Source organism: Phacochoerus africanus, chromosome 9 (assembly GCF_016906955.1).
Source record: "Phacochoerus africanus isolate WHEZ1 chromosome 9, ROS_Pafr_v1, whole genome shotgun sequence".
Taxonomy (NCBI): Eukaryota; Metazoa; Chordata; class Mammalia; order Artiodactyla; family Suidae; genus Phacochoerus; species Phacochoerus africanus.
The window spans coordinates 52,904,827-52,920,993 of NC_062552.1; the positions used below are offsets into that span (position 1 = coordinate 52,904,827).

Consider the following 16,167-nt stretch of genomic DNA (forward strand, 5'->3'; position numbering starts at 1 on the left):
ATGAGTTAGCAGCCTTTAACATCAAGGCAAGCCACTCCACCAGCAAAAAGATTATAATTCAATGAAGGTTCAGATGATGGTTAGCAATCAAGTATTTTTTTCTTTTTTAGCGCCATCCCCTTGGCATATGGAGGTTCCCAGGCTAGGGGTCAAATAGGAGCTGTACCTACCATCCTGCACCACAACCACAACAATGTCGGATCCGAGCAGCATCTGTGACCTACACCACAGCTCACGGCAATGCCAGATCTTTAAACCCACTGAACAAGGCCCGGGATGGAACCTGCCTGCGTCCTCGTGGATGCTAGTCAGATTAATTTCCAGTGAGCCACAACAGGAACTCTGAAGTATTTTTTAATTAACATGCATACATGTGTATACATTGGTTTTTTTAGACATAATGCTATTGCACACTTAGTAGGCTACATTATAGTATAAATACAAATTTTATATCCACTGGGTTACAGAAAATTCACGTGACTTGCTGTATTGCAATATTTGCTTTACTGTGGTGGTCTAGAACTGAACCCCCAGTGTCACCAAGGCTTGCTTGTAATTGTTAACCATAAGAGGGTTCATGTTAAGGGGTCACTGGAAAATTGAAGTTGACGGCCCTTTATTTTGAAAATCTTGAGTAAGCTGAACTTTTTCTAATTAAAATAGAATGATTCTTTTCATAGTTGTTATGTTCTTTGCTATTTTTCAAAAATGTAATTAGGTAATATTTTAATATTTCTTAGGCAATTCAGCAACAGAGCTCTTCAGAAACTGAAGGAGAAGGCGGAAATACTGCAGATGCAAGCAGTGAGGAAGAAGGTGATAGAGTAGAAGAAGATGGAAAAGGCAAAAGAAAGAATGAAAAAGCAGGCTCAAAACGGAAAAAGTCATATACTTCAAAGGTTACTGAGGAACTTTTCCCTTTGTTATTAATGTCATATGCTATTAATGCCATATTCACTGAAAGTTTTTAAGTTATTTTTAATTCATTCATTGGACACATAGAAATATATTAGTTCTGTGGAGCCTCTGCCTTTAAAGACAAGTAATATATCTGAGGGGAATAAAATAGTTAATCTTTAGGGAGTTCCCATCGTGGCACAATGGTTAACGAATCCAACTAGGAACAATGAGGTTGCAGGTTTGATCCCTGGCCTCGCTCAGTGGGTTAAGGATCCGGCTTTGCCATGAGCTGTGGTGTAGGTCGCAGATGTGGCTCGGATCCTGCATTGCTGTGGCTGTGGTGTAGGCCGGTGGCTACAGCTCCAATTCAACCCCAGCCTGGGAGCCTCCATATGCCGCGGGAAGCGGCCCTAGAAAAGGCAAAAAGACAAAGAAAAAAAAAAGTTAATCTTTAATTTTAGATATGAGGGTACGTGCTCTTGACTCATCTGGGCTGTTTTGCCCTGAAAATACTACCTTCTTAGTTGGAGAAGGACTATTCTTTAATTAAGGATATAAGAGTAGATATTCCTCCTGTAACAACCCCCAGATGAACTTTGAAGAATTTAGGAATATAAGAGACTCCATACAATTTAGGACTGTGTCTGGTGCTATAGTTGTAAACCTAAAGATGTACTCTTTCTTGTTTGTTTTAAAGAATGTACTTTAGCTCTTTATGTGTTCAGGTCTCATATTTCCAGATAACCTATTCTGTGTCAGACACTTGTACGAGGTATATAGTGGTGAGCAAATCTGATTCCATCCCTTCCCTCATCCCGACCCTGCACTACAGTGGGTTGGGGGGTAGAAATAAGCAAATAAGAAGTAAATATAAATTTTGAAAAGTCTATGAAGGAAATGGCAGGGGCAAGGAATGACAGAATAAGTATACCTATTTAGATAGAGTGGCCAGGCCTTTCCAGAAAAATGAAATTTATGCTGAGATCTGAAAGAAGAACATGAGAGGAGGAGCCAAGTGAGGCAGAGCCACAAAGCTCTGAGGCCCGGAAGAGTTTGATATGTCCAAAATTGAAAGAAGGCAGGCACAACTGGAGAATCATGATCAGGAGGGAGAGACAGGCAAAGGCTGAGTAATGGAGACTGGTATGCCATGTTAAGGAGTTTGGATTTTATTCCAAATGTAACAGTTATTTGTTGGAGGTATGGCATGATCCTTGATTTGCAGATTGAAAGTTTAGGTTTTTCATATAGTGATTCAGAAATACACTTGAATAAACTATGGTTTTAGGGAAGTCATTTGCTTTTTAGAAGCTTAAAACAAGATAAATGGATCTTTGAAGATCAAAGGTTGGTATAAGTGTTGCTGTAATTGGTCACACAGTTGAATACTTGGATAAATGACTTCCATTTAGATTCTGGTGTTTAGTGGCTGGATATACTTAGGAAATTCCCTAAAAACAAGTATCAAGGGTTTATTAGACATTTTATTTTATAGTCAATAAAATTCACCCAGTTAGCATACAGGTGAAATTGTATGAATACGTATTACTTCCTGTACACCTAATGGGAAAAAATGGTATCTGCCTTAATGGGGATGAAGTTTGTGAATGACAACAAAGTAATTAGAATTTTCCCCTTCAGACTGTCTTCCAGTGAGGTTATTTTTTAAGATGAAATTCTTTTAACATTTTGGACCTTAACACCGGTTTAATTTATTTTATTTAATTTATGATTGCCTGCTGAGCTAATATGAAAGCCACTCTGAATTATCTAAGCTATCTAATATAGCCAGTGTATTTAATAATGCGAATATGTGGCTTTTAAATGTCATTATTTTGGAGTTCCCTTGTGGTGCATTGGATTAAGTTTCTGGTATTGTCACTGAAGTGGCCTGATTGCTGCTGTGGCATGGGTTCGATCCCTAGCCTAGGAACTTCCATATACTGTGGGAGTGGCCAAAAATATTATATCATTGCTGTTGTGAGAACCAGAAGTGATGGGGCTCATACCTGAGGTGGATTTATAATTTAACGCAGTAAAGAGGTAAAAACATACTTAACTTACTAAGGCTTATCTGTTTTAAATTAAAGAATCATTTTCTTTGCTCTCCTTCAGTATCACATCTTCCGTGATTACTTAAGAACCATGATTTTTTTTTATTTTTAATATCAGCTGAGTAACCTCACCCAGTAGTTCTCAAACTTTTGCATGCATCAAATCACCTGGAGGGCTTGTTAAAACACATGCTGAGGGACTTCCTAAGCCCATTACAGTGGGTTAAAGGATCAGGCATTGCCACAGTTAGGGCATAGGTCACAGCTGCAGCTTGGATTCAGTCCCTGGCCCGGGAACTTACGTATGCCTCAGATGCAGCCATTAAAAAAAAATTTTTTTTAAACACACTGCTGAGCCTCACCACCCCCTCCTACCCCCGACCCTGCAAATTTCTGTTTCTCTGGAGTCCAGGGTGCGGAATTAAATATCCAATGATATTGCCAATCTAGGAACCATATTTAGAGAACTACTTACCTAATATAACCTCACTGCTCTCTTTAGCCTAACAAATGTTTTCTTTTTGTTGAATGTGGTGATCTTGTCTATGTCTGTCTCTTTTTATTTTTAATTAAAGTATAGTTGATTTACAATGTTAATTTCTGCCGTACAGCAAAGTGCTTCGGTTTTTATACATATGTTCTTTTTTTAATACTCTTTTCCATTATGGTTTATCACAGGATACTAAATATAATTCCCTGTGCTATACGTAGGACCTTGCTGTTTATCCATTCTGTATATAATGGCTTCGACCTGCTACTCCAACCTTCCAGTCCATCCCTCTCCCAGCCCCCTCTCTTGGCAACCACAAGTCTGTTCTCTGTCAGTGAATCTGTTTCTGTTTCATGGATAAGTGAATTTTTGTCATTTTTTAGATTCCACATATAAGTGATATCATATGCTACTTATCTTTTTCTGACTTACTGCACTTACTATGAAAATAATCTCTAGGTCCATCCATGCTGCTGCAAATGGCATTATTTTGGTTTTTTATGGCTGAGTAGTATTCCATTGTGTATGTGTATACACCACATCTTTATCCATTCATCTGTCAGCAGACCTTTAGGTTGTTTCCATGTCTTGGCTGTTATAAATAATGCTGCTGTGAACATAGGGGTATATGTTTTCATAAGTTTTTTCTGGAGTGAGATGGTTGGATCATATGGCAACTCAATCCTTAATTTTTGAGGAATGTCCATACTGTTTTCTGTAGTGGTTGTACCAGTTTACATTCCCACCAACAGTGTAGGAGGGCTCCCTTTTCTCCACACCCTCTCTAGCATTTGTTATTTGTAGACTTTTTGATGATGGTTATTCTGACTGGTGTGAGGTAGTCCTTGTTGTAGTTTTGATTTGCATTTCTCTAGTAATTAGTGATATTGAGTGTCTTTTCATTTGCCTATTGGCCATCCATATGTCTTTGGAGAAATGTCTATTTAGTCCTTCTGCCCATTTTTCTATTGGGTTATTTTTTGTTGAGCAGTATGACCTGTTTGTGTGTTTTGGAAATTAAGCCCTTGTCTGTTGCATCATTTACAAATATTTTCTCCCATTCTATAGGTTGTCTTTTCATTTTGTTTATGGTTTCCTTTGCTGCACAAAATCCTAACACATCTGCCTCTTCAATTTGAATAATCTTCCTTTACCACTCCACAAACTTTTTGAACTGCATCTAAGTTAGGTTGAAGGAAAGGTCCCATATTCCCTCTGCTTGACCTAATTCCATTTTTCTGTGAGAAAAAATTCGATAATTATAATGAAAAGACATACTAAAGCACATTTGAGGGAGATTATGTATATATCACTTTAGCAGTAAGTGTGTGTATGATTCATATTTGAGCCATAACAGATACTGGAAAATTATAAGCAAAAAATATTTGGCATGCAAGTTATTTACTGTATAAAGTAGAGCTAATCAAAAAACCTCACAAACTTAACTGATGATGATAGTAAACTATTAATAATTTTAGTTAAAAACCAAGGGTGGTAACAGTTAGACATACAACCAATTCAAGACCACATTGATGAAACCCATGAAGAGTCCTTCCCCAAAATTACAGAAATTGCGATGATCTGAATGTACACAGTAAGAGCTTTCCAAGGGTACCAAATATAGTTTGGCAGTCATATTTCTTAGTAGAATACTGAATGTGACCCGTTAGCAAAATGATAGTAATACCCTACTTCTAGTCTGTGTACACCAAATTATAATTCTTATAAACTCACTTGTAGGGTTACTTTTAAGTATCCTTTGTAAGCACTATAAATTTTAGAGAGTTGTGCATTGTTATCTGTAAGACTATAGCTCAAGGACTATTATATGAGAATTACTTCATAAAGCAGTTACTACATATCAATAATTATACTGTATTTACTAGGAGAACAAAAGTATTTCACAGTAGTTCTATATTGTCATACTTTATCTTAACATAAACTCTAGGCATTCCCCCTTTGGATTATTAAATCCCTGTTCCCCTCCATGTAAAAAGTGAAAACGACTGTTTGAAACTGACACTTTGGGCTTGGTTGGTAGTTTCAGTTAAGTAAAATAGAAGCAATGTAATTATATATTCTGGCACATAGCTAGAAGATATTTTCTCTTGGAAGTTGCAGTGTCGGGAATTCTCACAGTGACTTAAGGATCCTGGCCATTGTCTCTGAGGTGGTACAGGTTTGATCCCCTGGCTGGCACAGTGTGTTAATGATCTTGGGTTGCTGCAGCTGTGGCATAGGTCATACCTGCGTCTCGGATTTCTGGCCTGAGAACTTCCATATGCTGTGGGTGTAGCCGAAAAAGAAAAAATAGTAATAATAAAATAAAATATTGATTGTCTGAGCAAACTCCAGTTTGCTAATTCATTTCTGTAAAACTCAAAGTGACTTGCCTTAATAAGTTTTGCCTTAGCTGTTATTTGCCATGCGCTTAAAGGTTCTTAAAATTTCTCAGAAAGTCCTGGGATAGACCATGTTGGAAGAGAATATTAAAAAAAGAATGTATAGGAATTCCCGTTGTGGCTCAGCAGAAATGAATGCAACTAGTATCCACAAGGATGCGGTTTTGATCCTGATTAAGGATCTGGCATTGCCATGAGCTGTGGTATAGGTTGCAGATATGGCTCAGATCTGGAGTTGCTGTGGCTGTGGTGTAGGCCAGCAGCTGCAGCTCTGATTTGACCCCTAGCTGCAGGTGTGGCCCTAAAAAGAATAAAAACAGGAGTTCCCATTGTGGCTAAAGCAGAAACGAATCTGACTAGCACCCATGAGGATGCAGGTTCAATCCCTGGCCTTGCATTGACGTGAGCAGTGGTGTAGGTCACAGATGTGGCTCAGATCCCGCTTTGTTTTGGCTGTGGTATAGGCTGACAGCTACAGCTCTGATTCGACCCCTGGCCTGGGAGCCTTCATATGCCATGGGTGCGGCCCTAAAAAGATACACACAAAAAAGAACATATATATGTAATATATGTATAACTGGGTCACTTTGCTGCAGGAACGGGCACAACATTGTAAATCAACTATAATAAAAATATATATATAAAATTTTCTCATAAAGGAAATGTTAGTGAAATGTTGCATTTTATTTTCTTAAGGTGCTCAGCAGGGCCAGCTTTTGATAATTTTAATGCTGTTCTGCAGAGCAGCTCTGGCTGTGAACTGTAATTGTATTTTCATCTTCATTGTAGAGTTCATCTTGGCTTCAAATGCAGGATGATAAGAAAAAGGCTTTAAGTTCTTAAATAACTATCCATGATTTAGAAGATTAAATTTCTTTATATCACGTGGTAATGCAAAAGTTTTGTTAAGATCATTCTGCATATACCATTGAGCAAATGGCTTCTACAAGCATTCCAACATGAATATCCATATATTAATTTAGATAGTTTACCTTGCTTCTCTGGAGCTCACATTCTACTATGAATGATAGGAAAGGGCAAGGTGACCTTTAGGGTGCTTTCTAGCTCTGTGGCCTTCCTAAACTGGTGTCCATCAGCTGTATTTATTCATTGACAGTGTTCCAGGTATGTGAAATCTTTATTTTCTACTTTCAATGTCACACTGCCAAAAAGAACTATAAGGTTATCTGGCCCACCTCCACTTCCTTTCCAGGTAGTTAAACTAAGGCCCACTGGAGTGAATGACTTGTCCAAGGTCATCTAGCTCAGACTTGGCACACTGCATGTTGTATTGTATTCTGTATCAAGCTGCAAAGTCTGGACTGTAGGTCAGCTACGTCTGCATTTCTTTCTTACACTTGTGCATTTGGATTTCTACTTTTGACTATAGTTTTTCACTTGTCTAAACATTTAGAAATCCTCTAAACAGTCCCGGAAATCTCCAGGAGATGAGGATGACAAGGACTGCAAAGAAGAGGAAAACAAAAGCAGCTCTGAGGGTGGAGATGCCGGCAATGACACAAGAAACACAACTTCAGACTTGCAAAAAACCAGTGAAGGGGTAAGGACATGCCCGTAATTTTTGTTACCTTTCTGTTAACTGAGGAGACACTTTGCCTCAGAACAGGATTCCTATCACAGCATTAGGAGACGGCCTTCTCAGGTTGGCCTGTGCATTCACTCGCAGCTCCTGAATAAGGGACTAGGTGCTCAGAGTCGGAGAACCAAAGAGCCAGGTGGGAGTTCCACCTACCTCTTGTCCTGGAACTCTAAGAACAGGTTTATTCCCCTTTTAAACTAACTTTAGCAACTTGAGAGTTTTTTAAAGTAAGGCACGAAGTATTGAAATTATGAAATGCTACCTCAGAATTTGACAGTTGTATTTCTTATATTATAAAATGAATGGCTTGTTCAAAATAGGGTATTTTTTTGTCTTTTTTTGTTGTTGTTGTTGCTGTTTCTTGGGCCGCTCCCACGGCATATGGAGGTTCCCAGGCTAGGGGTCCAATCGGAGCTGTAGCCACCGGCCTACGCCAGAGCCACAGCAATGCCAGATCGTTAACCCACTGAGCAAGGGCAGGGATTGAACCCGCAACCTCAGGTTCCTAGTCGGATTCGTTAACCACTGCGCCACGACGGGAACTCCCAAAATAGGGTATTTTATACTGCTCCTTCTTTCCTAGAAGCAGTATGTAATTTAATATACCCACAGGGACTTTGAATATTTAAATATTCAAACTATATGTCAATATTGAAATTTAAAGTACCCAAGGGGAAAACCTGTCCACTTTGAATCTTGTTAACTTCTCTTAACCCCTTAAGTTCAAAGTCATAGGCAGGTCTACCTTTGTATAAGTTTTAGTGAAGGTAGATGCCCTTGATCATTTTTAGTGAAGGTAAATGCCTCTGGTCATTTTCCACGATCATTTTCCATGTCCCCTTTCTCTCCTATACCTTCATTTTCTTTTCCCCTGGCTCCCTGCTCTCTGCCTGTAAACACTCTCTATGAAGAGCGGCAATTGGACAGCGGCAAATTGTTTTAAAACAATACCCATAAGATATATTCTTACTCTTTAGTTAAATTCTGGTTTCAGCTGAGTTCTTGTCTGCTTTTATCAGTACTGTTTACGCTCAACTGTCTCCTCCTTCTTCCAGTTTCCCATAATTATTCCCAAGTTGTTATGATTCTGATTATTCCCTTACTCCTCTCCCCCAGCTCAGTTTTACACTATTCTCTGCCTGTCTTCCTTCTCTTGACCTCTCTCCAGTAAATAGTCCTCTACCATTATCTTTGCCTGCAGCCCTTCCAGGGACGCAGACCTGCTAACAGTCACTAAAGGCTTGAGTATCTAACTTGAATTTGATTTTCTTTTTGTCTGCATTCATCCTAGGAAGCCTCATATAGCAGAAACTACCACAGTTGTTTCTCTTTACTACCAAACTCGTTTCTAGCTACACTTGCTGTTACAAAGAAAGAGGTAGTCTATACACCCTTACTACTCAAGAGTGTGTGGTCTGCAGAGAAGTAGCATCAGCATCACCTCAGGTCTTGTTAGAATGCAAGATCTCAGGTCCAACCCCAGACCTACCAAATCAGAATTTGTACTATAACTAATGCCCCAGGTCATTCATATGTGTATTAAAGTTTGAGACCACTAATCTGCACCTTTCTGCTGCCAGAATCCAGACTATCCTCTCCTCCTACTTTCTCCATGACTATAGTCTTTCTCCCGTCAGTTGTCCCCTTTCTCTCCTATACCTTCATTTTCTTTTCCTCTGGCTCCCTACTCTCTGCCTGTAAATAGTATCAGGTCTCCTTTAATTTTAAAGATGCCTGCCTTCCACCATATATCCTACTATTTCCACCTTTCTCTTCATTTCTCATTTCTTGTCTTTTTTTTTTTTTTTTTGGCATTTCTTGGGCTGCTCTCGCGGCATATGGAGGTTCCCAGGCTAGGGGTCTAATCGGAGCTATAGCCACCGACCTATGCCAGAGCCACAGCAGTACAGGATCCGAGCCGCGTCTGCAACCTGCACCACAGCTCACGGCAACGCCGGATCCTTAACCCACTGAGCAAGGCCAGGGATCAAATCCGCAACCTCATGGTTTCTAGTCAGATTTGTTAACCGCTGGGCCACGACGGGAACTCCCCATTTCTCATTTTTAAGTGTTTTCTTTTCTCCTAGTATCCTTTTTCTCACTTCCTTCTCATGCCTTAGCCCATGGCTCTTCTTCTTTGACCATTTCATTGAAACTGTTCTTGTAAAGGTCCCTAGTGATCCTCTCATTGCCAAATCCAATGTCTACTTTACCCTTCTTTTACTCTGCAGCATTAACCACTTTCTCCTCCTAACTTTGCCTCTAGGTCACCAGTCTTTTCTGCTACTGCCTCTCAGTCTCTTTCTAGAGCACTTTTCTCCAGTCTGTCTTGGCACACTTCTACAAGTTCCCCATGTCATCCTTTGCACTCACATGGCTTCAGCTGTTACGTATTACTGATAACTTTCCACTCTGTATCTCTTGCATCATAGATTTCATTTTTCTGTTAATGAAGCCATTCCTAGTTTAGTATCTTGAAATCACCTCAGAAAATAGTTGCTACTAGAAGTAACAACAGCAGCAGAGTCAGAGTAGTAGTGGCTAACATTTTTACCATGTGCCACATACTATGTGAAATGTTGTCTGTGCATGTAATCCTCACACAAACCCCAGGAAGTGCAGGTGTTATCTTCATACTGAGGCTGAAAGGATAGGCCCAGGGTCACACAGCTAGTAAGAGCCTGAATTTGAAGTGACAGTCTAAGATCTTTTTTTTTTTTTTTTGGCCATGCCTGCAGCAGCATGTGGAATTTCCCAAGCCAGGGATGGAATCTGCACTACAGCAGCAACCCAAGCCATGGTAGTGACAACAGTGGATCCTTAACCCGCTGTGCCACAAGAGAACTCCTTCTTTTTAGATCTTTTTATTTTTAACCTGCTTCTAATAATATATTTTTATACACAAAAGAATATATATGCAATTTAAAATAGTAAACATAGTATTCTAATGAACTAGTGTTCTAGTTCAACCCCAAAACTAGAACGTAACTGGTATCTATTTACATGTTCTTCCTAGTCCCATCTTCTTCAAACCCAGAGATAACCACTAGTGCTATATTAATTATTTCCTTTCACTTTGAAAATTTAAGCCCATAGCTAACATATAGGTATATACCTAAATAATAATTTAATTTTGCTCACTTTTGAGTTTTTTAATTACTCAATGAATTTTATTACATTTATAGTTGTACAACGATCATCACAACCAAATTTATTTTATTTTGTCTTTTTTTTTTTCAGCTATTTCCTGGGCCGCTCCCACGGCATATGGAGATTCCCAGGCTAGGGGTCCAATCGGAGCTGTAGCCACTGGCCTACACCAGAGCCACAGCAATGCGGGATCCGAGCCGCGTCTGCGACCTACACCACAGCTCACGGCAACGCCGGATCGTTAACCCGCTGAGCAAGGGCAGGGACGGAACCCGCAACCTCATGGTTCCCAGTCAGATTCGTTAACCACTGCGCCACGACGGGAACTCCCATCACAACCAAATTTTACAGCATTTCCATCCCAAACCCTCAGTGCATCCCCCCACCCCCCAGCTTGTCTCATTTGGAAACCATAACTTTTTTAAACTCTGTGAGTCAGTATCTATTCTGCAAAAAAGTTCATTATATCCTTTTTTTAGATTCTACATGTAAGTGATAGCATTCGATGTTGGTGTCTTATTGTCTGACTGACTTCACTTAGCATGATAATTTCTAGGTCCATGCGCACACATTGCTGCAAATGCCATTATTTCTTTCCTTTTAATGGCTGAGTAATATTCCATTGTGTATATATACCCATCTTCTTTATCCACTCCTCTGTTGATGGCCATTTACGTTGTTTCCATGATTGATTTTCAGATATTGAAGAATCCTTGCATCCCTAGGATAAATCCCACTTGACCATGATGTACAATCTTTTTAATGTATTGTTGGATTTGGTTTGCTAGTATTTTGTTGAGGGTTTTTGCATCTATGTTCATCAGTGAAACTGACCTGTAATTTTCTCTTTTTTTTTGTGGTATCTTTGTGTTTTTGGTATCAGGGTGATGGTGGCCTCACAGGATGATTTTGGGAGTATTCCTTCCTCTGCAATTTTTTGGAATACTTTCAGAAGGAGAGGTGTTAGCTCTTCTCTAAATGTTTGATAGAATTCTGTGAAGCCATCTGGTCCTGGACTTTTTGTTCATTGGAAGTTTTTTAATCACAGTTTCAACTTCAGTACTTGTGATTGGTCTGTTCATCTTTTCTCTTTCGTCTTGGTTTTAGTCTAGGAATATTGTACTTTTCTAAGAATTTGCCCATTTCTTCTAGGTTTTCTGTTTTATTGGCATACAATTGCATGTAGTAGTCTCTTAACGATCCTTTGTATTTCTGTGATGTCCATTGTAACTTCTCCTTTTTCATTTCTAATTTTATTGAGTTGAGTCCTCTCTCTCTTTTTCTTGATAAGTCTGGCTAAGGGTTTATTAGTTTTGTTGATCTTTTCAAAGAACCAGCTTTTAGTTTCATTGATCTTTTCTATGGTTTTCTTTGATTCTATTTCATTATTACTACTCTGATCTTTATGATTTCTTTCCTTCTGCTAACTTTAGGTCTTGTTTGTTTGTCTGTCTCTAGCTGCTTTAGATGTAAAGTCAGGTTGTTTATTTGAGCTTTTTCTTATTTCCTGAGGTAGGCTTGTATTGCTATAAACTCCCCTCTTAGAATGGCTTTTGCTACATCCCTTAGGTTTTAGGGTGTCATATCTTTGTTGTCATTAGCTTCTGGGTATTTTTTTTATTTCCTCTTTGATTTCGTCAGTGATTCATTGGTTGTTTAGTAGCATGTTGTTTAGTCTCCATGTGTTTGTGTTTTTTGTAGTTTTTTTCTTGTTGTTGATTTCCAGTTATATAGCATTGTGGTTGGAAAAGATGCTTGATACAATTTCAATTTTCTTAAAATTACCAAGGCTTGATTTGTCGCCCAGTATGTGGTCAATCTTAGAGAATGTTCCATGTGCACTTGAGAAGAATGTGTATTCTGTTGCTTTTGGATGGAATATCCTATAAATATCTATTAAGTCCACCTGGTCTAATGCTTCATTCAGGGCCTGTGTTTCCTTATTGATTTTCTGTCTGGATGATCTGTCCATTGCTGTAAGTGGGGTGTTAAAGTACCCCACTGTTACTGTGTTATTGTCAGTTTCTCCTTTTAAGGTTAGCAGTTGCCTTATATATTGTGGTAATCCTATGTTGGGTGCATATATATTTAAAATTGTTATATCTTCTTCTTGGATTGATCCTTTGATCATTATGTAATGTCCTTCCTTGTCTCTTAAAATATTCTTCATTTTAAGGTCTATTTTGTCTGATATGAGTATTGCTACTCCAGCTTTCTTTTGATTCCCGTTTGCATGGATTATTTTCTTCCATCCTCTCACTTTCAGTTTCAGACCCACTTTCAGAAGTGAAGCGGGTGTCTTGGAGACACCATATATATGGGTCTTGTTTTTGTATCCATTCATCCAATCTATGTCTTTTGGTTGGGGCATTTAGTCCATTTACATTGAAGGTAATTATTGATATGTATGTTCTTATTGCCATTTTATTAACTGTTTTGGATTTGGTTTTGTTGCTCTTTTTTCTTCCCTTCTCTTGTTCTCTCCTCTTGTGGTTTGATGGCTATCTTTAGTGTTGTATTTGAGTTGACTTTTCTTATTTGTGTGTGTATCAATGTAGATTTTTGGTTTGCAGGTGCCCTGAAGTTTTGATATAGGAGTGTGTGTATATATATATATATATATGAGATTATTTTAGGTTGTTGGTGTGTTAATTGCAAGTGCATCTCCATGTCCTGCATTGGTACCCTCTTCTTCTCACAATTTCTGATTTTGGTAGCATAGTTATGTGTGGATGATTTCCTATGCCTTTACTGGTGAGCCTTGTCATTTGTGGTATTTTTGTTTCTAGTTGTGTCCTTTCCTTTTCTAGCTAGAGAAGGTCCTTTAGTATTTGTTTAAAGCTGGTTTAGTGTTGCTCAATTCTCTTAGCTTTTGCTTATCTGTAAAGCTTCTGATTTCTCCTTTAAATCTGAATGAAAGCGTTGCTGGGTACAGTAATACCAGTTGAAGGTTTCTTCCTTTCATCACATTAAGTATTATCATGCCTGCAGAGTTTCTGCTGAAAAATCTGCCAGTAACTTTATTGGGGTTCCCTTGTATGTTACGTGTTTCTTTTCCCTAGCTGCTTTCAATATTTTTTCTTTGTCCTTAATTTTGGTCAGTTTGATTAATATGTGCCTCAGGATGTTCCTCCTTAGGTTTATTTTATATGGTAGTTGTTGTGCTTCCTGGATTTGAGTGAGTGGTTCCTTTCCCATGTTAGGGAAGTTTTCAGCTATTATCTCTTCAAATAACCTTTTTTTTTTGCCTTTTTCTGGGGCCACTCCTGCAGCATATGGAGATTCCCAGGCTAGGGGTCTAATCAGAGCCATAGCCACTGACCTATGCCAGAGCCACAGCAACGCAGGATCCGAGCCACGTCTGCAACCTACACCACAGCTCATGGCAATGCCAGATACTTAACCCACTGAACAAGGCCAGGATCGAACCTGCAACTTCATGGTTCCTAGTCGGATTTGTTAACCACTGTGCCATGACGGGAACTCCTCGAATAACTTTTCTGTCCCTTTCTCTCTCTCTTCTTCTTCTTCTTCTTCTGGCATCCCTGTAGTACAGATGTTGGTGCATTTAACATTGTCCCAGAGTTCTCTGAGACTCTCTTCATTTCTTTTCAATCTATTTTTCTCTTTTCTGTTCCTCATCAGCGATTTCCACTAGTCTGTCCTTCACCTAGCTTATTTGATCTTCTGCCTCCTGTATTCTGCTGTTGGTTGCTTCTAATGAATTTTTATTTCAGTTATTGTATGTTGCATCTCTGCTTTGCTTAAATTTTGTATCTTGTATTTCTTTGCTTAGTATTTCCTGTAAATTATCAATCTTTGCCTCCAGTTTATTTCCAATGTCTTCAGCATCATCAGTCTGAAGTCTTTTTCCTGGAGGTTAATAATCTCCAGATCACTTAACTGTTTTTTGGCCATGCCCTTGGCATGCAGATCGGGGCCAGGGATCAGACCCATGCCACAGCAGTGACAATGCTGGATCTTAAACTGCCAGGCCACTGGGAAACTCCCTTTTTTTGGAAATGATGACATTTACCTCTACTAATGTTTCCAAGTTTCTTTCATGTGGTTTTGTGTAGAGTAGTTCACTCATTTTTCATTGTTTTATAATGACTCAGTTTTATGAGTACACCACAACTTCTTTATCCAGTCTCCTATAGACACGCCTTTTGGTCATTTCCAGCTTTTTGCAATTGTGTACTGTGTTGCTGTGAGCATTTTCATATTGTTTCCTAATACACACATGCAAGGGTTTCTTTAGAGTATGTAGACCACAATTGGACATGCTGACTCATGAGTTTATGGTTTTTAACTTTACAAGGTAATGTCAAATTAGTTTCCTAAGTTATCGGACCAGTTTATAGTCTAACCATCAGTGTATGAGTCCCGTAATGACTAACTTGGCATTGGAAGAATAAAATTTTGCCAACATAGTGAGTGTAAAGTATAGTCTTCTCTTTGGCTGTGCCCACAGCATGTGGAAATTCCTGGGCCAGGGATTGAAGCTGCACCACAGCAGCAACCCAAGCTTCTATGGTGACAGCATTAGCTCTTTAACCCACTGTGCCACAAGAGCACATCATAAATTACAGTCTTACTTTGCAGTTCTTTGATCAGTAATGAAATTGTTCTTTTCACATGTTTATTGACCACCCATGTTTACTCTTCTGTGCAGTGCTTGATTTGGGGTTTTTGCCCATTTTCCTATTGGATGTTTTTCTTACTGATTTGTAGGACTGCTTTACATATTTTGGATTTTTACTGACATGGGTGGTCATATGCATTCAGATATCTTCTCCAAGTTTGTGACTTATCTATTCAGTTTTTTAATGATACCTGTTAGCAGAATTTATTTTATTATAGCCAGATTACCAGACTTTCCATTTTTCAGTCTTATATAAGAAATCTATTCCTATCCCAAGGTTGGAATCTTCTCCTATGTTTCCTTTTTAAATTAGAAGGTTTTGTTCTTAACATTTCAGTGTTTAATCCATCTGGAATTGATTTTTGTGTATTGTATGATATAGGATCCCATTGCATTTTTCCCCATAGCATGACCATTTAACCTGCACCATATATTAAATAATCCTTCCTTTCCTCTCTGATCTGTAGTGTCATCTGTCATATAATTATGAGTCTTTCTCTAGTCTATTCTAATCCTTTGCTCAGTATCATACTTTTTAAATTGTAATAGCTTTATAATGTGTTCTGATATCTTGTAGGGCAAGTAGCCTAATTTTAAACCTCTTCTCAAATATTTAATAGTCATGGTCCAGGATAGAAGGTCAAGAGATCGTAATTTCTTGATGAGAGAATTTATAACACATATACAGATAAGAATGGTCCAAATATGGAATGTTCACAAGAATAAAGGAAGAAAAAATTGCCAAAGTAGTGCTCTTCAGCAGGCAAGAAGGCATAATAAGATCTAGTGTTCATCTGGCGGGGTTACCTTAGTTCATCCATTGAAGCAGGAGGAAACGCAGAGTGTTTGAGCACAGGTGTGGGTAAGTGGGTACTTGGGATGAAAAAGTTCTCATCTGATATTTTGATCTTCTTGGGATGCAAGGT

General features: G+C 38.7%; 1 protein-coding gene across 2 annotated transcripts in view; it reads left to right on the forward strand.

Annotated features, from left to right (window-relative positions):
* HDGFL3 (HDGF like 3) overlaps nt 1-16,167 on the forward strand; it is an 87,612-nt gene that overhangs the window by 60,718 nt on the left and 10,727 nt on the right. The window contains exons 4-5 of one of the 2 annotated variants that reach the window (XM_047797652.1): nt 741-899; nt 7,261-7,407. In XM_047797652.1, coding sequence (XP_047653608.1) covers nt 741-899; nt 7,261-7,407 — 306 coding nt within the window. The remainder of the gene's footprint in view (nt 1-740; nt 900-7,260; nt 7,408-16,167) is intronic. The other variant, XM_047797653.1, reaches the window with a different exon arrangement.